Genomic DNA, 24920 nt, shown 5'->3' with positions numbered 1-24920 from the left:
TTTTTAAACACAAATTATTTTTTAATTATTAAAACCGAAGACAATACCCTAAATATTTTATTTATAATCTCTCACTTGTGACAGAAGAATACTGTGGTTACATGATAAAAAATATTATAAATTGATAATATAGTACAAATAAATTAATTTATATACTGTATAAATTACAAAATATAAATAAAATATATCTATTATATAATATTTATCTACTCATTTTTATATCTGAATTCTTCAAAGATAAAGAATTATTATTTGTGAATTTAGCTATTTTATAATATTTTGTAATTATAAAATAAAATTAAAATTAAAATTATAAATATAAAAAATTATTATTTACGAATTCAGATATTTTTTGAAAGAAAGTTAATGAAAGAAAATAAGATTAAAATATAATGAAATAATTGAGATTGAAAGATTAAAAGATTTGTAAATAAAAGTGAAAATGATAGAAAATATAATAAATTTATTTAAAAAAATAAATAAATAAATAAAAATTAAGCAGGGCCAATCTATCATTTGGCAAAAGGAAGAATCTTCTGCCAAGTGGCAGAAGCAACAGAAACAAGAAAAAAAAAAATTTATAAACAGTATCGGACCATATTAGGCCAGCCCATAGACTTAACATTAAAACTCTAAGCTCGATCCGATGGCCCAACACTCAGGCTTTATCGTGATCAGAGTTTTTTTCGTGCTTTAAACCAAATGACCCGAGACGTGTTTGTAAGAAATCATAAACACTTCACCTATCACCTAGACTATTACACCAACAAATCTTCATCCATGTTTTTGAAAGCAATTAAATGATTTTAATTAGGCCAAAAGATTGTGTCCCAACCAGGGATTGTTGAAAGGACAAATTTATACCCTTTAAGTGTTAAAAAGCAAAATTATTACCTCTTATCTATTTATTTTAATGAATTTTATTAAGTGAAAAGATAATAATATTATTTTATATTAAATTTTCTATTTCCTCATTTTTCTTTATTTTTTTGTTCATTTTCCTTTTTTTATTTTTTCTATTTCCTCTCTCCAAAGTTTAGAGGATAAATTATAAATTTTTTAAAATATTTGGAGTGTTAATAATTTTCAAAGGGTTTTTAGAATTTCAAAAAGAAAAAATGAGTGTTTTGAATTTTTTAGATTTTTAACATGTGGTGGTTTTATAGTTTTAAAAAATATAGTTATACTTTAAATAATTTATCAAAATATAATATTTTAAAATTAGTTAAAATTTTGATATTTTTTAAGGATCTTAATAATAAAATTTAAAATTAGTGAAGTTAAAATAGTAATTTGTAATGTCAATACAAAGAGCAATATTGTTAATTTTATAAAATTTAGCAAATTCACTGATAAAAATAAATAACGGATGAAAATTTGGCTTTTAAAATTTAAATAATAAAAATTTATCATTTCATTAGACTTTAGTGGCACATTTGGCCTTTTTAATTACGATGTATATCAAGATGAAATAAAAGAAAAAAAAAGTTTTATGTTATATTAAATTCTTATATACCATTTATTTTTGTTAGTAAATTATGTGTTTGTTTTCTTAAAAATAATTATTTTCCCTTTCATTCAAATTATAAAGCACGTATTAACATTTAATATAAATATCAAATTATAAATATATTTTTACAAATTTTTTAAAAAATCACTGAGATTTTAAAAAAATATTAAAACTCTAATTAATTTTAAAATATTATATTTTAATTAGTTTAACAGTGTAATTGTTGTTTTTTAAAATATTAAAAGATATATTAAAATTTTATATAATAATATATTATTATTTATATATAAAATGTTGTAAATTGTTTTATTAAGACAAATTACTGTTGAATTCAAAAATCCGAGGGCTATAAAGGTCAAATAGCCGGCCGGCCCGTCTAAACCGTAACGCCTGTGAAGCCAAAAGCCAACTATGGGTCAAGAGTCACATTTCAAAAATTTCAAGGAGCAAAGCTAGTCAATTTTGCGTTTTTCCCTTTTTTCCGCCCAGACCGACACAAAATTTCCCTCCCAACTTCCAACTTAGCCATTAAGCTGACTACGGTTTGGCCAGTGAGAAAATTAAAAAACTAGAATTAAAATTACGATGGAAAGTGAAGAAAACAGAGAGAAAATGTCGAAACAGAAACGAGATAGGAACCTCCTCGCTTTCACCGGAGCTGCCGCTATTGCCGTGCTCGCTGTCAATTTCGCTATTGCCGCTTTCAACGCTGGCAGGAAAAAACACAAGAAGAAAGGTTCTCTCATCATTTCAAAGCTCACTTTCTTACGAGTTCTTATTGCAATTATGTGTAACTTTGCTCTTTGTTTTCTCAAATTACAGATCTTCGAGGCTCGAATGTTCAAGTTAATTTGTCAGCTTCTGAAATTCTAAAATTAGCTGATGGAATCATTGTTAAGTCAAAACTAGTCCACGATGCAGTGGCTTCAGTTCCTCTTGAAAAGGTATTAATGAAGTTTTATCAATCGGTTGTTCTTGCAATTTATATTATCTACTGAATTTTAGTTTTATAAAATTTAGTTTGTAATGGTATAAACAAATTTTGGGTCGTGAACTGCTTGGGATTAAAAATCAAGGTCAATCATTGGTGCAGTTTGTGTATTTTAGCTTGGATCAGTTTTCTTGTGGCAAACGTCCTTACTGCTGAATTGAAATTGAAGTCTGCAGTTGTTTTTAATGGATTTTTTTTTTTTTCCTGTAAATGCAGGTTACATATATGAACGTTATTGCACCTCTAGCAGACTTGGAGGCAGAGCAATTTCCTCAAGTCCAATCTTGTGTGTTTCCAAAGCTTGTGTCCAGTTTGACAGATGTGCGTAAAGCGAGCGCTGAAGCTGAGAGGAGAATAGATGCTCATGTTTTGTCTTGCAGGTTTCACTTTTTCATTCTGTACACAACTTTACATAAGTCATCTTGGTAGAAGTATGTACACATAATTTAATGTTTTGCCTCATTATGATTAAAATGGTTGTTGGAAGAAGGAACTGAGACTAGCTTTGCATTCATTTGTTAAAGTTTGGAATTAAACATTTTGTTTTTCGTGCAAGTTTATCAGCAAACGTGAAGATGTGTATCGTGCCATCAAAGCTTATGCTTCAAAGGGAGAATGGATCGGCCCTGAAGCTAAACGTTATATCCAAGCCCTGGTAAGGAGATAGTTGTATTTTGTCACATGTTACTTCCATGGAACGTCACTTATGGTCAGCAATTCATAACTAACTATTACCTGCTTGGAATTTGTAACTCTGTACATACAGCTAAGCAACTGGCCTTAGATTATGTAAATTCATGTCTGTTGAACTATTTGTATTATACATAGAACTTTAATAGTTTTGGTTTGATACTCATGCATCAGTTCTTCAGTCCAAATGTTTATCTCTTTCCAATCAGTGACAGGTCAGAGACTTTGAGCGGAATGGATTGAACCTCACTGTAACCAAGAGGGAGGAAGTGCAAAGATTGAGAGCTCAGATTGATGAGCTAAGCTTGCAGTATGTACAAAATCTGAATGATGATAATACTTTCCTTCTTTTCAGTGAGGCTGAGCTTGTTGGATTGCCACTGGAGTTCCTGAAGGTTGATATTTTCCCATTCTTTTTTACATTTTCTTGCATTATTGTTACTCAATATCACAAAACACTAGTCTTTATAGGAAAGTAAATGACTTGTTAAGTCTCCTTTACTGTAAATGCAAATATGAAGTAACAGCAAAGATTATTTATTTATTATATCTTTTTGGGCGCAGGCTTGCAACCAGAAAACCTTTATGGAAGCATTTTTGATATTGCATGGTTCTTAATTTCTCATGTATATACCTTGTGCAATAACTAATTAATTGATAGAGACAACACCAAGTAAATTCTTTATTCAAGAATGTGGATTTCTCATGGGCAATGACTATCATAGAAAACAGAAGCAAATGGTTGCTTCAAATCAAGCTCTTAATATTTTTACAACTCGTAGACGATGATACGGAAAAGCAAATTCCTTCATGGAAAATAACCAAATTTAGTTATTGTTGCTATTGTTCGCCTGATGTATGAATCAGTAAAATCTTAAGAAATTTAATTTTACTCTGATTTAATCAATAAAGATGTTGATTAATATTAAACCTAACCTATGCATTATATCTGAATAAATCAGCTGAATTTTCATCATAAGTCTCCTTTTTCTTTATAAGTTACGAATTCTTGTGCAGACTTTAGATAAAGCTGAAAATGTTAAATTCAAGGTCACTCTGAAAAGTCATCATGTTGCAGCAGTGCTAGAGCTATGCAAGGTACATTGTTTTTGCATTATCATTATAATATCTGTCCCTCTACTGGGCCATCTTATACTGTTAATTATATATTGCTAGGTCTGTTATTGATTTTTATGCAACAATGTTTTGAGTAATTTTTATATCCTCAATCATATGGGAGGAAATTGAGGGGTTCCTTGCTAAGTCAATTTCACATAGGCTGGTTGTGTTCACCAAAACAATTTATTAATTCATATGCTCAACTTTATATCAGAGCAAATTGAGGGGTTACTAGCTAAGTCAATTGCCCTATGGCAAGCTTTATATCAAATGCACAACTTTATCAAGTTCTTAATTCTGGTTACCATTTCTCTATTTGGAACCTTTATTCTCTCATTTTGTTGTTTCTTCTGTTATACATACCGGATTGAACTTCATTGAGACTACATGATTCTATGACCCTGTAATTCACAATGTTTTTTTGAGATTTTTGAAGGTAGGAAGAACAAGGAGATTAGTAGCTGTAGCATATGGGAAGAGATGTGGAGATCTCAATCTGTCTGTCTTGGAACGTTTGGTAAGTATTCAATAAATCTTTGGTTTCAGATTTTATTGAAGACGTAGCTCTAAGTCTAGTTCTGTTATGATTTTTAATATCTGCTTTATCATGTTGGAATCCTGAAATGTCAAAATGTTCTGGAATGTAATTTTTCTAGCTTGAAATGCAGCAATTCTTAATGTTTTGAAATTTCCCTTTGATGTTAAATATAAAAGCTAGTATTCTTTTTTATGTTGCTTAATACAATTATCCAATTTTGATTGGTTTTCTTGCAAATTGTGGAGAAGGTAAGCAAAATAACCTTTTTATTTTTTGAAGTGTTGGTAAAACAGGTTGAATTGCATGTCCATTTACTCTTTTTTTCTGACTGTTTTGACTTTGAATGAATTTCTGTGAAAGGCTATTGACATTTATCTCTTCACTCCTGATTTAGGTTGAAACACGCCATAAGTTTGCCCGTTTGCTTGGCTATTCAAACTATGCGGACTATGCAGTTAATCTTAGAATGGCAAAGACGTCATCTAAGGTTTGTATAATTCATCCATTCTAGGATATTATAGCATACAATTATAATTGTAGGAAGAAAGATAAGGTTGAAAGTGGATTTCACATCTTTGAAGTCCATGTTGGCTTGTTTGGATTCTTTATGCAATTGCATACTTGGTGATTGAGTTACTGATATATTTTTTTCTTTTCAAATTGGGTTCTCATCAATTACATTTTTGATAATTTTTTCCTTTTCCTTTTCTCAATTTAACTTTAGGACTGTCAGACATCCCTGATATTTGCACTATTTCTTTGTGTTACTGCTGAGTAAACAGCCTTATGCTTATAATTACATTATTGAATGTGATGATTGATTAAATAATTAGGACCTCAAATTTGAATTGTCTTTATCTGTGAAATTGATATTTACATGATGTGTTTTTATGTCCAGGTATTTGAATTCTTAGAGGAAATCTCTGCCAGTTTGACTGACTTGGCAAGCAAAGAACTTATGATGTTGAAAGATTTAAAGGTTAGCATCTGCTTGTACTTTATGTGCCTTTGCCATGATGTGTTTTGTCTCTCATTGGTTTTGGGTGTAATGGGGGCATCAGAACAAAGAAGAAGGGGATCTTCCTTTTGGAGTTGAGGATATGTTATACTATATTAAGAGATTTGAAGAGCAGCAATTTGATCTGGATTTTGGAGATGTTAAACAGTATTTTCCTGTTGATTTGGTTTTATCTGGGGTCTTCAAAATATGCCAAGACCTTTTTGGTAACTATATACTTTTTATTTTATTATATTAGAAGTATCCTCAATATTTATTTTATCTGTGTAGTAATTGTTAATCTTATGTACAATAAGATTTACTCTGTTTGCTTCATACAGGCATAACATTTAAGGAAGTTGTAGATGTTGAAGTTTGGCATAATGATGTTCGAGTTTTCTCGGTTTTTGATTTAAGCTCCAATGAACTTCTTGGTTATTTCTACCTTGATATGTACAAAAGGTTCACTAATCACTCATGAGCTGCATGTTTTACCTTTTTTGGGGGGAGCGGGCAGGGCTGGTGTTGCTGGTTCGATAATTTGCTTTTATGAAAGGAAATAATTGGTTTCTATTTTATTACAGGGAAGGGAAATATGGTCACACCTGTGTAGTATCTCTTCAAAACAGTGCAGTATCTTCAACTGGTGATAAGCAAGTAACGATGGTTGTTTAATCCCTGTGGATATAAGGATTGGAGTTTACTGAATTTATATTCTCTCTAATGTGTAGCATTATGTTGAGCCTTTAATCAAACATCTTCCAATTGTTTTTTTAACTTTTCCTTTTGAGACTAAAGAGAAATATTTATACTTGGAGATAAGAATTAGGAGTAATTTGGGAGCAAAGAAGTTTGAAACTTTTATTGCTACTTGGAGAGACCAATTTTGCCATCTTTTCCTATTCTTATCAGTTGCTGCTGGAAGAAAATATTTTGCCTTTTAGTCATTAAATTGCTGACAATTGCTACAATAATTCCAATATTACTGCAACATTATGATTACTGTATTACCTCTTGTCGGTGATATGTCATCACCCATCAGGGATAACAGCATGTTGATGTTCCTACTTCCTACTACCACTACATGACATGTTGCAACTGTTCATGAGTAGCACTGATCTGGTCAGGACTGTTTACTCATTCCCATCAACCATGCCTTCAGTGCCATAAAAAATTTATAGCATCTGCCACCACTAGCCAGTAACAGCCATGTTTTCTGAGGGTAGGTCTAAAGTAGCACACAGGAAAATTGTAGTGGGGATAAATAGAGGGTTGATGGAAACAGAAAGGTTTCTTCATATTCTACTTATAACCATAATCAGATATTGAAATGCTTAAATTATTTCCTCTATGCATCAATACAATTTTTTATGAGTAATACTATACGTATCCACTTTTAGTATACAAATAGATTCATTTATTTGTGTCATCACATGATTGGGTGTTACTTTGTTTTTAATTCAAAATTATCCAATCACATAATAACACACATCAAGTGTATACCCATTTTTATACTTAAAGTTAGTACATATAATTTTATTGATTTTCTATTATTATTTTTTTTTGAAAAAGTTTTTCAAATTGCAGACTTGTGCTCAAGAAATCTTTGTGTTTCCATTTATTTGCTTGAAATATGGCTGCATGAATGATACTTGATAATTGTGATTTTCATCTACACATAAATTAACATGTGATGTGCGATCATTTTAGAAACCAGAGATTGACATGTAATTTAATTATCTTATGTTCTTAAAATAGATACCAGTGGCTCTACTGATATCTCAAATTCAGAAAGACATTGTTGGTCATCCAAGTTTATTGAGATTCTCTGAAGTGGTTAGCTTTTTCCATGAGTTTGGCCATGTGGTATGTACAGTTTTGTTGCAAACTTCTATTAACATATTTTCTCTGCAAAATAAGATCCATACTATATGCTAATTTCTGATGTGCTTATAGCAAATAACATGGTTTTTATTATGATGAGCATTTAGGTCCAACATGTTTGCAACCGTGCATCATTTGCTAAATTTTCTGGGCTATGTGTTGATCCTGACTTTGTGGAAATCCCTGGTCAATTGCTAGAAAATTGGTGAGTGATGAATCATGGTGGTCCTTAATTCTATAATTTCTATTCAGTCCAAAAAAATAAAAAAAAAACTCAAGTTGTTACATGTTGAAAAATTCCAGGTGTTATGAGAGCTTCTCATTGAAGCTGATATCTGGTTTCCATAAGGTGATACTGCTTTTGACATCTTTTTTGATGGATCTGTTTCTCCCTTGTCCATGCCTACATATATGTTTATGCATACTCATCAAATTTGTTGTTATTTGGTTGGATTTTACCTAATAAATACGATTCTTGAGCTCATGGCAATTGCCAAGTAATATGTTAGATTCTTTCTTACAGTTACTTTGTTAGTAAAGATTCTATCTTTGACATTTGTCAACTGTAGGATATCACAAAGCCCATCAAGGATGAAGTATGTAAATCACTTAAAAGATGGAGATATGCTTTTTCTGCACTTAAATTGAAGCAAGAAGTTCTTTATTGTAAGTGTTCTTACTGTCTCCCTTCTTAGAACTATAAATTAGTCTCTTGAAAACCCCTCCCTGATTGGAACATTTGGGAAACCTGATGGTGATGCTATCTACAATTACATAGATTTGTATGAGAAAATAAGTCAAAATTAAGGTTGCTACTGTAGAGAGACCATGGCTATATATTTTCTTCTAGAGCATTTTTAATTGCTATTTGGAACATATTCCAAGATGAATCAGGTTAGGCAAGTATTTTTTCCCATCTTCTGTGTCATTGGTAAGATATTATTTTTTTCAGGTATTTTTGATCAAATTATACATTCAGTTGATAATGTTGACATTGTAGAGTTATTCAAGCATCTTCACTCGAAGGTAAGTAACTATTTCAAAAGTTCCTTTTACAAAAGATGCATTTCTGGGTAGAATGGGCATTTTATCTCTGTATTCACAGGTAATGTTAGGGTTGCCAATGTTGGAAGGAACAAACCCAGCTTCATGTTTCCCACGTAGTGCAATTGGTTTTGAAGCTGCTTGCTACAGCCATATTTGGAGTGAGGTTGTTTCAATATCTTTATTGCTTATTTCATGTTTGTTTTAAGATTGTTGTATCCTCTATAATTAACCCTCATCATTATTCTTTTTATTGATTCTTTGGCATTGAGCTGTTTGATCCCTGCCATTGGCTTTTCATTGTCGAGGATTTTCCTGTCATCTGTGACCCTTTTAGCAATCATTTTTCTGATAGGATGAATATGCTTTATAGGTTTTTGCAGCTGATATATTTGCTTCTAAATTTCGGGATGATGGTATTTTGAATCAGTATGCTGGCATGCAGTTCAGGAACAAAGTAAGTGGTTTTGATTAAACAAATTTTGGTTATAATATTTTGCAAATGTTCTTCAAATTGTTGTGTTCAGAGTTGACTTGCAGCCTTGTAATGCTCTTACGTCTATTGTGCTTTTAAGATGTCTCATGTTAGTTTCCTAAGAGCCTACATGGTATCTTTAAAAAATTGTCTGCTTCAGTTATTTCTTCCTGGATAGTAACTATCGGTTTTATCGGAAATTTATATTCCTTGCTTTTGCCCATATATAAGTCTTTTAATTTCTTGGCAGGTATTAGCTCCAGGAGGTTCGAAGGATCCCATTGAAATTCTCTCCGACTTTCTTGGAAGAGAACCATCAGTCAAGGCTTTTGTCAACATCAGATCTGAATATGGTTTGTGATGGCAGATCTGAATATGGTTTGCATGAGGAAGAGATTTTAAGTTTCTTTAATTTTCTTTCTGATGCCACTAGGTTAACTTCAGCAGCATTTTGGTTTCTATTTCTTGATTGCCTAGATTATAATTGCCTCTCAGTGCCTGCAATTTTTGGTTAATTTCTATTTGTGTATATAAATATCAATAGGCAGGCTTCCAAGTCGAAACTTATGCTTCTTGAATTGCAAATTCCTCTCAATAGTTACCTTGTTTCCGCTGAGAGAAATAATAATAAGAAAAAAAGGAAAAAAATCCACAAAAAAAAAAGTTAGACCTCTTAAATCGTATATTAGGATTTGAAATCCTAATTAATTATTGGTTGTTGCATTATTTAGTACAAGACTAGAAAGATAATTTTGTTATTGCAAGTTGGGTTCATTGAACTACCAACTTTCTGAGGTTTCCAAAAGAAGGAACAATTTTCAGTGTAAAGCCAGCAATAGGACACTGAAAAGGTTATTCTCAGGGTTGATAGTTCAATAGAATCCAAGGGATTGCAATTATGGACTCTCACTTTGCGCCGTAAAGATTGTTTCATTCGACAAGGTGGGGTGGTGGTAGCTAAAATCAATGGCCTCTGCGGGCCTAACAAATAGAAATCAATGGACAATTAATTTCTCGCAATTGGATGAGAATTAAGAATTTATAATTAAATGAGTAATATTATTTATACATATTATATGTATTATTAAATATAAATAAATTAACAAATTTTTATATAATTGGATGATTAAATTATTTATATTTTTTAAAATTTAAAATCATTTGATAATATAAACACATTTATAAAAAATCACTTTTATAAATTATCTTTTATTAATAACTTTGTTTTGTATGTCATTGATAAAAAAATATTACTTAAAAAATTATTAAGATAATTTTAATCATGTTACAATTTTATTCTTAATAAAATTTAGTTTAAAATATCAAATACATTTTCAAAAATAATATATAAAATTATTTTGTTATATATAAACTATTTTTTCATTACCAAATAAGTTTTCACGTTTTAAATAATACACTCAGTTACAGTTGGAATAGAAAAGTCCTCAAATTCCAATTTAAATGTTAAATATATTAAAAAGGAAAAAGGATTACTGTCAGTTAAAACGACGTCGGTGAAGGAACCATCTTCTGTTTTGACGGGTTCCGGCTTCTGGATTCTTGTTCTGGTTTTCTCTTTTGACTTCACTTCTCAAAGCAGCCTAATATAGAGAAGAGAGATTAAATACTTTATCTGAGCAAATCACTGAACCCAATCACAAGAGAAAATAATAAACTAATAATTTTCCCAGTCAACAAACAACACCAAGTAATAGCGCTACAAAATTGAATTCTCACCTCAATATTCTGTAAGTGTTATTTTCTCACTTTATTGTTTTTAAACATCCGTACTATTATATTGGACCTCTCTATTTGCTTGCATGTGCTTTATTTAATTTTTCGTGCACTAGACGAGTAATCCAATCCTTCATTTTATTATATTTCTTTTTTCTTAAAAGCGTTTCCTGATCACAATTCATTAATGTGGTGAATGTGCTTTAAATTTTTTTTTTTTTAATCAATTGAACTGAGAAGGGACAGGGTTTTTTTTTCAATTTGACGCCCAAGAAGCTGCTAAGCTTGTGCTTTTATTCATCTGGGTATTTGAATTCTACTTAAAAGTTCTAATTTTGGCGACTGGATTTTTTGGTTGGGAGAGTAGGGTGAAGTAAATAAGCTTTTCTTTTATGTACTCGTTGATTAAGATTGGGAAAATCAGGGTTGTTTTTTCCTTTTTTCCAGGAACATAAGATAGTGGAGCTTTCAGTAAGGAGAGTTTTGAGCCCTCATTTTGGGTTAAAAGAATTGGTTTTATGCTCTCGGTTATGTTGAAGTGGGTTTTCAGATTCTGGGTATCTTCTTGATATGGCTTAAAGGGTTTGGTTTTGGTTTTATGTGATGGATTTTAATTAGCATTGGACAGTTTGGATTGAAATTTGGTGATTACTTTTGTGGATTCTAGAGGTGGTGTTGTGTAATTTCATGCATTATGTTCAAACAGATACTAAAGAAGCTTCCTCGGAAGTCATCTAAGATGACTGATAATCATGAGCTTAGTGGAAATTCTATTGCACATTCCATTGCTTCTACTGGTTCAAGAAGCAGTGAATTGGGTAAAAGCAAAGCTGGGAATTCCAACATTGTGTCTCCTCAAGGGATTGATTCTGCTTCGGATTTGGCACAGAATTATGGCAATAAAATCCAGCAAGGTAATTTGAAGATCAATGGGGGTTCAATGTTTTCTTCTTATGAAGCACTGCCTGCATTTAGGGATGTTCCAAATGCAGAGAAGCAGAGCTTGTTTATAAAGAAGTTGAAGTTGTGTTGTGTTGTATTTGACTTCACTGACCCAACAAAGGACCTCAAGGAAAAGGAGATCAAGCGCCAGACACTGTTAGAGTTGGTGGATTATGTGACTTCTTCAAATGGAAAGTTTACTGAAACTGTTATGCAGGAAGTTGTGAAAATGGTATCTGCAAATTTGTTTAGGACACTCACTCCGCAACCACGAGAGAACAAGGTTGCAGATGGGCTTGATTTAGAAGAGGAGGAGCCTTCGATGGATCCTGCATGGCCTCACTTGCAAATAGTCTATGAGTTCTTAGTAAGGTTTGTTGCATCACCGGAAACAGAAGCAAAATTGGCCAAAAGGTACATTGATCAGTCTTTCATTGCCAAGTTGCTGGATTTGTTTGACTCTGAAGATCCTAGAGAGAGAGAATACTTGAAAACAATTCTTCACCGCATATATGGAAAATTTATGATACATCGCCCATTCATCAGGAAAGCTATAAATAACATTTTTTTCCAATTTATTTTTGAGACTGAGAAGCATAATGGAATTGCTGAATTTCTAGAAATTTTGGGCAGTATAATTAATGGGTTTGCTTTGCCACTGAAAGAAGAACATAAGGTATTCCTTGTTCGGGCTCTGATTCCCTTGCACAAACCAAAATGCTTGGCAATGTACCATCAGCAGTTATCTTACTGCATAACACAGTTTGTGGAAAAAGACTGCAAGCTTGCAGATGCTGTGATCAGGGGTTTATTGAAGTACTGGCCTGTGACAAATAGTTCAAAGGAAGTCATATTCCTGAATGAGTTGGAGGAAGTTTTAGAAGCTACCCAGCCACCAGAGTTTCAGCGGTGTATGGTACCCTTGTTTCATCAAATTGCTCGTTGTTTGAACAGTTTGCACTTTCAGGTTGTGAGTTTAAAATTTGGTTCTGTTCTGCTTTTAAATCTTAGATTCTGTCTTGCCTATGCTTCTATATCTATATATAGGTATCAAAAACATCCTTTTTTGAAACATGCTTGAAATTTGATATGGATTTTTGTATTCAAGCTTGAGCTTTCTTTTCTAACCCATTTTGAAATCATACTGCCCAGTAATTTGAAATTTAACTTTATAATGACCCCAAATGTTTTGATTGTTTTCCTCTTATCTTTATTTGGTACATTTAGACATTAGATTAATGGGGAACCACTATATATGCTCACTAGAAATGGTTGACCATAATAAATAGAGAGAACTAGGGAATAATTGCAAATTTGAAGTTGATGTTTTTTAAGCATAAGAAAATACAAAATTGGAGGTTTCATGCTACAGCCTGAGTGGTTGCCTTAATGCTGGCAATCCCTAGTCTGAAATTGATACAACTGAAGCTCAACTTCTTACCTAAAGCATGATTGGATTTAACCACTGAGGTGACATAGCATGGAAGGATTTAGTGGAAGAATTTACAGTGTGCTACTGTCCTTGGACACGCTTAAAAGGCATCACAGCTTATAAAAAAATAGGATGAAAACCACTCCAACTATACAGAAGAATATTTATCATATCAAGACACTTATTTCTGCGTGAATAGTTTCCATGGGAGACAATAATGCTCCTTGATATATGGTTTAAGAATATTCATTTTCAGATCGATACTGCTGTGAAGTGATGATAGCTTTCTGCAACTGCTGTCCTTGTTCTCTGAAACTCACCTTACGCAATTGATGCTTGTTTTTTCAGGTAGCAGAGAGAGCTTTGTTCTTGTGGAACAATGATCACATTGAGAACTTAATTATTCAAAACCGTAAGGTTATACTGCCCATTATCTTCCCTGCTCTGGAGAAAAATGCTAAAAATCATTGGAATCAGGCTGTCCACAGTTTGACTTTGAATGTCCGCAAGATTTTCTATGATATTGATCCAGAGTTGTGCAAGGAGTGCTTACATAAGTTTCAGGAGGATGAATCAAAGGAAGATGAAACTGAAGCAAGACGGGAAGCTACATGGAAACGTTTAGAAGAACTTGCTGAAGAGAAAGATGCAACTAATGAGACTCTGCCTGCTCCCAAAAGAGCACATCCTGCCCCCTCTTAAGGTCAGGAGGGAGAGATATTTGTTGATAGTTCCAATGACTCATAATTTTTTTATTTAGGTGGTAAAATCATTCGGTGGTATGTTCATGCATTGTTAACTTCAGGATATGATGGATGGATTCTGGCCTATAACCAAAACCCCAATAAACATTTTGGTGAAATTGATCCTTTAATCTTAGCTTTTACCTTGCATGTCAGTTTAAATAAATGAGAAATGTAATACTACCTGTTAGAAATCAAAACATGCATTAGCAGCACAGAGAGGAACAATTGCTTAGCTAAGTATTAAATAGAGTTCTTTATATTCCTCTAATAGTGCAATGGACAAAAGGATCAATTATGCTAGATGCTTATTGAGCTGACCTTACAGGCCAGAGGCTCATCACATTTGGAGACTTCTGCATTTCTCTTCCTCTTGCACGTCTGTATAGGATATGAAATTATGTTGATTAATGCAATTACTTTCTCTGTAATGTAATGTTCAGGCTTATGAGAACCCTGCTAATGATTGTTTTTGCTTGCTTTCTTGCTTTTGAGCCCTTAGCTATCAAATTCATGTCCAAGTTTTTGGCTTGAAAGTGCAGACACCAAAACTGGTGATTGGACCCTTCAAAGAACTATCTTTCTTGTGGATTTTTGTGTAGCATGCAGAAGGGCTTTATGATAACTAACAATCATGAAGTAGCCATTTCTGCAATGATGTTGCTAGTGTGGAATGTTCCTTAAGATATAGATGCAATAGCAGCTTCACATTAAGATAATTAAGCTTTGCTTCCAGTGGCTTCAAATTTAAACAAAAGATGATGAGCAATTGAATATTTTATCCCCACTACAACTCACCTAACATGGCTACTCTAGGATAGGCTCCAACTGTTTAAGCACCAAGTCCAGACAGGCTCATTCTCAGGGAGACTGAGGTTTTGACTTTGATGATTCTTGTTTGAAAATAATGAAAATTACAGACAGCCATAGCCCACCTGAGGCTGTAGCTGAAGGGAAGTACTCTGATTCCCATTGCCTGAAAATCTATGCCCTATTTAATACAAAAGGTACTGAAAGATAAAACATCGCTATAGCTTTAATTTTTCTACCTTACTGCTTTGAATTTTGATAGGGGCTGGCCTTTGGTCTTGCCAGGAAAATTTTAAATTTGGACAAAGAAAAAAAGTGATATGGATTCTGTTTCATCTTGTAAAGCTTATTACCTTGCAAATTCTCTAAATTAGGAGGACTTGAATTGATGTGGCGGCAGGAATTATCTTTGTTTTGGATCATGATTGACGACAACTTTTTTATAAATTTAAAATCAAACAGACGAAAAAATACCAAAGTAGCCTTGAAGAACATTGTAATTTTTTTTTTAGTTTTCAAATATTATAGAAGTTAGAAAATGAAAATTATGGTTGGATTTAGTTCAAATTGGCATTTGGTTCGATTTAAGCCTAATTCAAGTTAAAGTTTTAGTTTGATAATTTGACTCAAATACCCATCTTATCTTATTACGGACACTTTATATCTCACTCATGATGTTATTCATTTTATTGTTAACCTTTAATGACATTTTCGTCTAGTTTGAACAAATTCAAATTCGAACTTGAATTAATTATTCAATATTAGAATTGAATGTGAATCCGTTCGTGTTTGGGTTTGGCTAACCCTAAATTGAAAATCACTGGTGACTGGTCCCTGGAGCTGCTAAAGCATATACCGACATCTTATAAACGTAATCAAAACTATATATCTATAGAACCAGTTTACTAGTTTAAGTTTTGTGATTGTATAGACAGAGAGAATACTAAACTGAGTAAAGAGAGCACAGGTGTTTCAAAAGATACTGACTTTTGTCAACTTTCTTATCTTCTTAAATGTTCCATTTACGGACGGTGAATCTTCCATCCATCTTCGCCCTCTTTTGCTCCCTTTCCATTTATTACTATTTTTATTATTAATATAAAATTTTAAATTAAATAACCAAAATCTAAAGGCTTTCTTGCTGGCTGCCACACCCCTCTCATGCCCCTAGTGTTCTTGTAAGTATTTTATCATTCTAGTCCATTTTCTGTTATGTGGGTTTTGCTTCTTCTCCTATTTCTATTTTTTACTTTTTGATTGTTAATTTTTCCATTTTCTTTTACTCATCTTATCATGATTTATTGTAAAGAATTTTGTTTTGATGCTTTTGATGCAACCCAGATCGTGTTATCGCTTGACCCAGCTGAGTTAGGTGCTAGTTGTAGAGAAAACAGGAAGAAGAATCTCAAGAGATGAATGGGAAAGCATAGGTAATAGGAGTTTCTGATGCGTGTATTTGTTGTATTAAACGTTCTTATTGTTTGATTTGGGCATCTGGGCACTTGAATTTAAGTGAAACGATGTTTTTTATTGTTCGTGCACTCTGTACACTTGAAGAAAATTCTCCAAGTTATTAGAGAATTATGTTTCATAGTCAGAGTTACTACTTTGATGCTTTGATGTTTGCTACTGGGGTTTGTTCTCTGGTGTTAGGATTCACATAATTGGGTTTGCTAATTCTCTGGCTTGAAATTAATTATGCATCTGGGTTTTCGTTTTTGTCATTTGGAGGTTCTTGTCTCTCTCATGCGCTGGCTTCTGCTTTGATGTAGCCTCTGGTCACTACTGGGTTTGAGTGAGGACTTTCTCCTGGGTGTATAAATTGTGAGCTATGATCAAGCAGATACTTGGTAGGCTTCCACGGAAGCCACCCAAGTCATCTGAGAGTCGTGAATTTGGGGGTTCTTCTGCCCCTTCTTTAAATGCTCCTGCCAGTTCTAGAAGCAGTGATCTTGTGAGTGATGGTCCAATAAATTTGGACCGTGTGACTATTTTGGGTACCAATTCTGTTGTCAATTTTGGCTACAGTCAGGAAAATAAATTTCCCCAAATTGGAAATCCAAAACTGAATGGCGCTGCAGTAGTCACTTCCTACGAAGCACTACCAGGATTCAGGGATGTTCAGAGCTCTGAGAAGCAAAACTTGCTGATTAGAAAATTGAACTTGTGCTGTGTTGTGTTTGACTTCACTGATCCAACCAAGAGCTTGAAAGAAAAGGATATCAAGCGGCAGACATTGCTTGAGCTTGTGGATTATATTACTTCTGCAAATGGGAAATTCACAGAGACTGTCGTGCAAGAAGTTATAAAGATGGTATCTATTAATTTGTTTAGGTCTCTTGCACCACAACCCCGAGAAAACAAGGTTTTAGAAACCTTTGACTTGGAGGAGGAAGAGCCTCTGATGGACCCTGCATGGCCTCATTTGCAAATTGTGTATGAGTTTCTTCTGAGATTTGTTGCGTCACCAGAAACAGACGCAAAATTGGTTAAAAGGTATATTGACCACTCATTTGTTCTCAAGTTGTTGGACCTCTTTGATTCTGATGATCCCAGGGAGAGGGAGTATTTGAAAACTATTCTACATCGCATCTATGGGAAATTTATGGTGTATCGCCCATTTATTCGGAAAGCTATCAATAACATCTTCTTTCATTTTATTTTTGAAACTGAGAAGCATAATGGGATTGCTGAGCTTTTAGAGGTTTTGGGCAGTATAATCAATGGGTTTGCGCTGCCACTGAAAGAAGAACACAAGTTGTTCTTGGTGCGAGCTCTAATTCCCCTTCACAAACCAAAATGCCTTCCGATGTATCATCAGCCATTATCATACTGCATTACACAGTTTGTGGAGAAAGACTGCAAACTTGCAGACACTGTTATAAGAGGTCTGTTGAAGTATTGGCCAATCACTAATAGTTCAAAAGAGGTTATGTTCCTTAATGAGATGGAGGAAGTTCTTGAGGCAACTCAACCAGCAGAATTTCAAAGATGTATGGTACCCCTATTCCGTCAAATTGCTTGTTGCCTGAGCAGTTCACACTTCCAGGTAATAGGTCATCAAATTTCAATCTTCAAGTTCATTACATTTTTTTTCTGTTTCTTTCAATTATGCTTCCTTTCTCTGCACGCTTTCAAACATTTGTGCTGTCCACATTCGCTAAATTTGTGGTTACCATCTTTTGTGATTCCTTAGTGTTGTCTTCTAGAAAGTGGAACATGCTCTAATATGTTAGTAAATGGTAATTAATTGGTTTTCAAGCGGAAGGACTTAAACATAACCTTTCTAGCCTAACTTATGATCTCATGTTTTCTTGATTTAGCCTGTTCATTTGGTCAATTGTACTTTATATATATTTCTATATTAACTTGATTGAGGCATGATCTTTCATTTTTTAAATTGTTATTATTATCAATACTCTTCTTGTCACTTTCTTGCTGCTATTAACTATTCTTCCCTGTTTATGTTTACTTTGAAAGGATAACAAATAAAGTGTTTTCATAGCCATATTCTGAGTTACCCAATATTGAAATCTGGAAATTTAAGCTTTTATTTTATCATCCTTGTAATTTCAATGGAAAATTAGCAGATTTATTTTAAGTAAATGAAAACTAAAAACCTATATGAGAGTTGACAGGAACAGTCTTTCTAAAATCTTAATAATGTGTGTATTTAGAGAAATGAATGTGGAGAGCATTCTTGCAGCTATTTATCTGCCGCCATTTACAATTTAAATATTTTGCTGAGTAAGATTTGGTAGTAAGCCAGTGGGGTTTGATGCAGAGCTGGATATCAATGACTAGTACAGTTTATTAAACCATTTGTTCATGCACACAGTTGACTAAATCTTATTGTTGGTTTTGATTGTTTCTAAGAAAATTTTCTAGCTACTTCTATAATCTCGATCTGTTATCATAGCCAACCCTTTTTTTTTCTTGAAAAGACAAGATCTTCAATAAGTTTGTTTGAGTCAATTGTAAAAACTTTCCACTGTCCTTCCTTATATTGGCAAATTTTTGCTGGAATCTCTTTTGAGATTCAGGTTCCCCGGGTCAAATTCATTGGAGCTTCATACCATTTTACCAGTTACATATATGCTTATAAAAGGATCTTAGTTTTACCTCAGATGAAATTTTGATTAATCATACCACTGCTTTCCTGCGTTTGATTTCAGCTGCTTTATGCCTATTTACACAGGTGGCAGAAAGAGCGTTATACTTGTGGAACAATGATCACATTGAGAGCTTAATCAGGCAAAACCGAAAAGTCATACTGCCGATTATCTTCCCTGCCTTGCAGAAAAATGGTTGTAATCACTGGAATCAGGTGGTCAAAGGCTTGATACTTAATGTCCGTAAGATGTTCTCTGAAATTGATGCTGAGCTATTTGAGGAGTGCTTGCACAAGTTTCAGGATGATGAATCAAAAGTGGAGGAGATCAAAAGAAAACATGATGATGTATGGAAGCGCTTGGAAGAGATTGCTGCAGAAAAAGCTGCAACTAGTGAAGCAGTTCCTGTACCTGTATGATACCTATCCTAACATCTTCTAGCTAGTGATAATAGGATAGTTTGTTCAGTTTGCAATTTTTATGGTCTTTGGTGGCAACTGCAAGATGGTTGGTGTGCTTTAAGACATGAAATCCTTGCGGATTGATATCCATACTCATTGCTGCTTGTTGTTTGAACCGTCAATATTCTTGATGGTCATTATTTCTCAATGCAGCAGTGCAGCCCATTTGCATGGATACCATCTACTGCTTACTCCCCAAGTGGAACTATTACCGTAGCCCAGATTCCCATTAGTGCATGAGAGAGTTGTTTTGGTGTTGTTATAGGTGATTTTTGAAGAGTTACATGAAGCATTTAGCTACAATGACAGGCAAGTTAGGCACTTGGCTGTGATTTTGATCAGTTCTCAGACTTACTGAGCTGCTCAATCTCATTTCCTTTGTTGTATTCATATATATTTGTTCATTGTTCTACAAATGAAACCTTTATTGCGTGTATTCTTATTTGTACAAATTGTAATAGAAGTGAATGGGTTTAAGTGGAGATATCGTGATTGTTTTTTGGTACATTAGTCTTTTGTGACAATGTTCAATACTAATTGGGTATTATTGTTCCTTCCAGAGGACAATGTTCTTGATGGGTATACTCAATATCCCAATGTTTTGTTTTTGAGTTTTACAATCCAAAGTATATCTTGAGAATTTATAAATTCACCAATTATTGAACTATTTATCTTTTATCATCTTTAAGCGGTCTCGGATGTACATAGGCGTAGAAGGGGTGAGATTAGATGGATAATAATGAATAGTTTACTTCGATAGTAGAATAAATTTTTTGCACCCAATTTGCTGCAAATCTCTCTTGTTATTTTGACAGCTCTGAAGTAGCTTCTACTCCTTTTCAATTCTCCTATTTCAAAGAGGGTGACAATTGTCCCAATATGCAGCATAGCTATTTATGTACAGAATCAGGACACAGGAATAAAGTTAAAAATTGCCGACTCTATAAATTGCAATATAAATATAATATAAGCTGCACAATTTTCCCACAATTTCCTAAATTTAACTGCTAGTGTTTAACTCCTGCTGCAATTGTTCTGGACTTACATGAATGGCTTTGTGTGCAAACATATACTAGCTAACGCTATAAATCTGACAACACTCAGCATAAAAACCATAGCCAAATTCTTCTCATGGACAAGCAGCTGGATAAGGATATGGTGATGCCAACTATGGAAGTTGAGATAACATCTAGAGAAGTCATCAAGCCTTCCTCCCCAACTCCACCTCACCTGAAGATTCACCATCTATCATTTTTCGATCAGTTCATCCCTTCCTGGTTTGTCCCTCTTATCCTTTTCTACCCCAACAAGGAGCTTGATAAGCAACCTTCATACTCAGCCACCAAAAGATTGCATTTGCTCAAAACCTCCTTATCTGAAACTCTAGCTCGATACTACCCACTTGCAGGAAGGATTGGAGAGACAGATTTTATAGAGTGTAACGATGAGGGGGCTGTATTTTTGGAAGCACGAACCAACAGTGATCTATCTGAAGTTCTGAATAACCCAGAAAATGAGATATTGGGCCAGTTGTTGCCAGATGATCTACAGTGGAGTACTAATTCAAACACCCCGCTAGTTGTTCAAATCACCTTCTTTGGCTGCGGAGGAATGGCCATTGGCTTGTGCCTGTCACACAGGATAGTCGACATGTCAAGCATGGGCAGATTCCTCAACAACTGGGCTAGCATTGCCCGTGGCACAGCCGATTACCAAAGCGTATTGCCAGATTTCAGTGGGGCGACTCTTTTCCCACGTGGTGATCTACTGGTGCCACCACCACATAAGCTTCCAGCAGAGACTTTTGTCACCAGGAGGCTTGTGTTCAGTGCCTCAAAGATAACATCTCTCAAGGCCATCGCCAGTAAAAACCTGCAAAATCCCACAAGGGTTGAAGCTGTAAGTGCTCTAATCTATAAATGCGCAATCTCAGCTTCTAGAGCAAACTCAAATATGCTAAATCCGACCCTCTTCATCCAATCGATCAATCTGCGTTCGAGGATGGACCCGCCATTGCCTCAAAGTTTAACAGGAAACATAGTTTTTGTGTTTTCAGTGTTGACTAGTAAAGAAAGTGAGATAGAATTGCACGGTCTAGTTGAATGTATGAGAGAAGAACTAGTGAAATTCTGTGATAAGCATGCAAAGAGCTTTAGAAGGAAAGAATGGTTCTCAGCAATTTCAGAGTGCTTGGAAGATGCAAGGAAAGTATATTATTCAAGTAAAAACTTAAGCAAGTACAGTTGTACTAGTTGGTGCCGGATTCCTCTATACCAGGTGGATTTTGGCTGGGGAAGACCGGAATGGGTGACCACTACTAGTTGTGGGATGAAGAATTCTAGTGTGCTGATGGATACAAGAGACGGGCTTGGGATTGAAGCATTGGTGACCTTGGAAGCACAAGACATGGCTATATTTGAGCGTGACAATGAGCTGCTTTCATTTGCCACTGTCAATCCCAGAGCTGTGGAGGCTGCCCCATATGTTGATACGTAGCCCCATAAGATGAATAGTGTCAATGCCAATGATTGAACTCTCCAAAACGGCAAAACAAACAAAACTCATACTCAAGGGTAGTCATTTTTTAGCCTTTTTATGTGTTTTTTGGTTTGCATTGCAAAGTATGACACTGTTTTAAAGTGCTTATTCTAAAGTTTAGGGTTGTTTTTGAATTTTGAAATATTATATTTTAGAAATAATTATCATCATGTGCCCCTTATCGCTTTCAAATACTTCAATCATATAATAATATATTATTAATACTAAAAATAATTATTCTATATCTCTATACCATAATCCATAAACCCATTTTGGTATCGTTTTAAAGGGAATGAAGAAGATATAATTGAATTACTTACTAAAAAAGAATATGATTGAAGTATTCAATTATTCACAAATATCCATGCTATGCATCACTTTTTTTTTATAAAGTATAAATTTTTTTTTTATTAACCAAAGACTTTACCCATATTTATTACATGAATAAACCTGAGGTATAATAACCGAACCCATAATTATTATATCAAATAAGTAATATTTTACTAACTGAATCACTCATCTAATATATTATCGGGTGTAAGTTGACTGACTCACCCAATATATTATTGCAATGTGAATCACAAGCCATAGAAGAATATAAGGGGCCAGGTAGCCGGCAGTGCTTGTGCCACTAGAAAATCAAGTTGTAGCATTTGGACATTACATATACTTTCTCAACAGGGCATTCAACAGGGTTTCTCAGAAACTCAAATAAAGCCTACATACAACTCTCACAATCCTTCTGAGAACGAACAAACAAACAAACAAACAAGAGCTCTGACACCAATTTGTTAGCTTTGTAAACCAGAAATTGTTGGCTTTGTAAAGGCAAAAATATAAAACATTAAGTTGTCTCAGATGAACCATGCATTATACACTATTCTAAAAAAAGTGTTATCCAAGATCAAAAAAGGGAACTTTTAAGTAAAATTTTTCCTGAAGCAGTTTCTCAAATTTCAAAGGTGAATTATTGTCAAAAGCATATCTGATTGTGTTATTAATTTGCAGTTGAAAATCCAACTTTTGTTTTAATTAAAGGTAACTGGTCATAACAGGCGTCTATTAATGTTACACTTTATGACCAAATTCGACTTAGAAAAGTAAGAGCTTATTATTAATTCGATTAGGGTTTGATCTCTACAGTAAATTCAAAGCAAACAGTTAATTAATTTATTTACTTTAATTTACTTGACCCATGCCCTCATATAAATTACCACTCAAAGTTATCCAAACTCTTTATATATTATTAGAAAAAATTTAAATTTATATCCTCTTTTACACGGAGGGTTCTTTTTGTTACTTAAATTACTTTTAAAAGTAAATAATTTAATGTTGACCAAAAAAAATAATCAAACTTTTGAAATTTCTCTTCCTCAATTGTATATATTTTTCAAAGTTATCACATGAATAATTCTCTTGAGTTTTGTACATTAAATATACGGATAAAGATTTTTCTTTACTTCAATTTATTAGTAACAAAATGGATTTACATCCAAATTAGAGTTTAAAACCGACCCATTTTGATTATGCATTTGATTTTTATTTTTACGATAGAGTATTTGAACCTATTCACCCCTCCCAATATATGTTGTTAGGATTATATTTGAATTGAGTTTACTTAGTTTCAAAAGTCAGTTTAATTTAAATTTTTTTAATTTGAATTTAAGTTTGGAGAGTAGATTTATTTTTAAAACAAAATTAAAGTCATATTAGAAAGAGTTCGGTTCGGTTTCACTAGAGTTTATAATTTAAATTTGTGACTCAAGCTTATAACTTACTAACAAAACAACATCATTTTTTCTCGTTATTGGATAAAAAGATATCAATGAACCATAAATCTAAACCACATTTGGGTTAAGAATTCAAATTGAATCGCATTGAACTAGACCTGGCCACGGACCGGTTTGGCTCGTGAATCGGACCGAAACTGACCCAGATGAAACAGAATCGACAAACTCGGAACTGGACTGAACCAAAACCAAAACAAGATTTTAGAAGTTCAGTTCCAATTTAGCTAATTTTGAACCGTGAAACCGTCGGTTCACACCCAGTTTATGAACTGATATGTAAACCGACGGTTTACTGTGCTGAACCAAAAATTTTTGAATTTTTTTTATTTTTTTAAAATTTATTAGACAGCCAACGGTTAAACTCGGAACTGGACTGAACTAAAACCAAAACAAGATTTTAGCGGTTCAGTTCCAATTTAGCTAATTTTGAACCTGAAACCGTCGGTTCACACTCAGTTTATGAACTGATATGTAAACCGACGGTTTACTGTGTTGAATCGAAAATTTTTGAATTTTTTTTATTTTTTTAAAATTTATTAGATAGCCAACGGTTCCCTACACAGGGAACCGTTGGCTTGTAGAAGAAAATTGCAGGGGATTAGAGCTTCCCCCTGCAATTTTTAAAATCAGAATTCACCCCCCTATTTTTTAATTTTTTTCAAAAAAAATTTTTCCTGTACATATATCCATTCAAATTTCAATCTCTTCACTCTCTCACTCAATCCTTCAAACTCTCATTCTCATTCTTTCAACTCTTAATACTCTCTCAATTTTTCAATTCAATCAAATTCTCTTAAATTTAATTAAATTCTTTCTTAATTTTTTATTAATTTCAATTTCAATTTTTATTATACAATTCATAATTAATTATAGAATTTATTTCTATAATTAATTTTATTTATTATTTTTTTATTATCTTTCATAATTAATCATATAATTTATTTATATAATTAATTTTATTTATTATCAAAAAATGACAAGTAATAGAAATTCTTCCGATAATAGAAGATTTGGTCAATATTCACATATATCAAATGTGAATGAAAATCAATTTATAGATGATTTTTCAACACAAAAAGTGAAAGCCAATATGTAGAGGTTCAATATATT

General features: G+C 33.3%; 4 protein-coding genes across 9 annotated transcripts; all 4 read left to right on the top strand.

Annotated features, from left to right (window-relative positions):
- Nucleotides 1–1939: 1939 nt before the first annotated feature.
- On the top strand, nucleotides 1940–9811 carry LOC123214879 (probable thimet oligopeptidase). 3 transcript variants are annotated; one of them, XM_044634889.1, is made up of 20 exons: nucleotides 1941–2246; nucleotides 2333–2454; nucleotides 2718–2881; nucleotides 3066–3156; nucleotides 3407–3586; nucleotides 4209–4289; nucleotides 4747–4827; nucleotides 5243–5335; nucleotides 5747–5827; nucleotides 5910–6072; nucleotides 6187–6307; nucleotides 6430–6502; nucleotides 7604–7711; nucleotides 7837–7934; nucleotides 8033–8078; nucleotides 8299–8395; nucleotides 8682–8755; nucleotides 8835–8939; nucleotides 9147–9230; nucleotides 9499–9811. In XM_044634889.1, exons 1-20 carry the CDS (start codon nucleotides 2096–2098, stop codon nucleotides 9607–9609), a joined length of 2124 nt encoding a protein of 707 aa, XP_044490824.1. In that variant the 5' UTR covers nucleotides 1941–2095; the 3' UTR covers nucleotides 9610–9811. The 3 variants fall into 3 exon arrangements, with proteins under 3 accessions (XP_044490825.1, XP_044490824.1, XP_044490823.1); XM_044634888.1 differs by having other exon boundaries at nucleotides 6430–6511; XM_044634890.1 differs by lacking the exon at nucleotides 9147–9230 and having other exon boundaries at nucleotides 1940–2246; nucleotides 6430–6511.
- A 954-nt stretch (nucleotides 9812–10765) lies between these two features.
- Nucleotides 10766–14553, top strand: LOC123214641 (serine/threonine protein phosphatase 2A 57 kDa regulatory subunit B' theta isoform-like). 2 transcript variants are annotated; one of them, XM_044634553.1, is made up of 3 exons: nucleotides 10766–10996; nucleotides 11689–12891; nucleotides 13705–14553. In XM_044634553.1, the coding sequence occupies exons 2-3, from the start codon at nucleotides 11722–11724 to the stop codon at nucleotides 14056–14058; spliced, it is 1524 nt and encodes a 507-aa protein (XP_044490488.1). In that variant the 5' UTR covers nucleotides 10766–10996; nucleotides 11689–11721; the 3' UTR covers nucleotides 14059–14553. The 2 variants fall into 2 exon arrangements, with proteins under 2 accessions (XP_044490488.1, XP_044490487.1); XM_044634552.1 differs by having other exon boundaries at nucleotides 11430–12891.
- A 1282-nt stretch (nucleotides 14554–15835) lies between these two features.
- Nucleotides 15836–19987, top strand: LOC123213764 (serine/threonine protein phosphatase 2A 57 kDa regulatory subunit B' theta isoform-like). 3 transcript variants are annotated; one of them, XM_044633299.1, is made up of 5 exons: nucleotides 15836–16087; nucleotides 16251–16339; nucleotides 16641–17958; nucleotides 19108–19434; nucleotides 19636–19987. In XM_044633299.1, exons 3-5 carry the CDS (start codon nucleotides 16741–16743, stop codon nucleotides 19720–19722), a joined length of 1632 nt encoding a protein of 543 aa, XP_044489234.1. In that variant the 5' UTR covers nucleotides 15836–16087; nucleotides 16251–16339; nucleotides 16641–16740; the 3' UTR covers nucleotides 19723–19987. The 3 variants fall into 3 exon arrangements, with proteins under 3 accessions (XP_044489234.1, XP_044489235.1, XP_044489233.1); XM_044633298.1 differs by having other exon boundaries at nucleotides 15837–16087; nucleotides 16682–17958; XM_044633300.1 differs by lacking the exon at nucleotides 16251–16339 and having other exon boundaries at nucleotides 16682–17958.
- Nucleotides 19988–20595: 608 nt separating this feature from the next.
- On the top strand, nucleotides 20596–22135 carry LOC123213765 (stemmadenine O-acetyltransferase-like). The gene has a single exon (XM_044633301.1). The coding sequence runs from the start codon at nucleotides 20614–20616 to the stop codon at nucleotides 21976–21978; it is 1365 nt and encodes a 454-aa protein (XP_044489236.1). The 5' UTR covers nucleotides 20596–20613; the 3' UTR covers nucleotides 21979–22135.
- The last annotated feature ends 2785 nt before the right edge of the window (nucleotides 22136–24920 follow it).

Source organism: Mangifera indica, chromosome 4, assembly GCF_011075055.1.
Source record: "Mangifera indica cultivar Alphonso chromosome 4, CATAS_Mindica_2.1, whole genome shotgun sequence".
Classification (NCBI taxonomy): Eukaryota; Viridiplantae; Streptophyta; class Magnoliopsida; order Sapindales; family Anacardiaceae; genus Mangifera; species Mangifera indica.
This window is presented reverse-complemented; position numbering and strand designations above follow the sequence as displayed.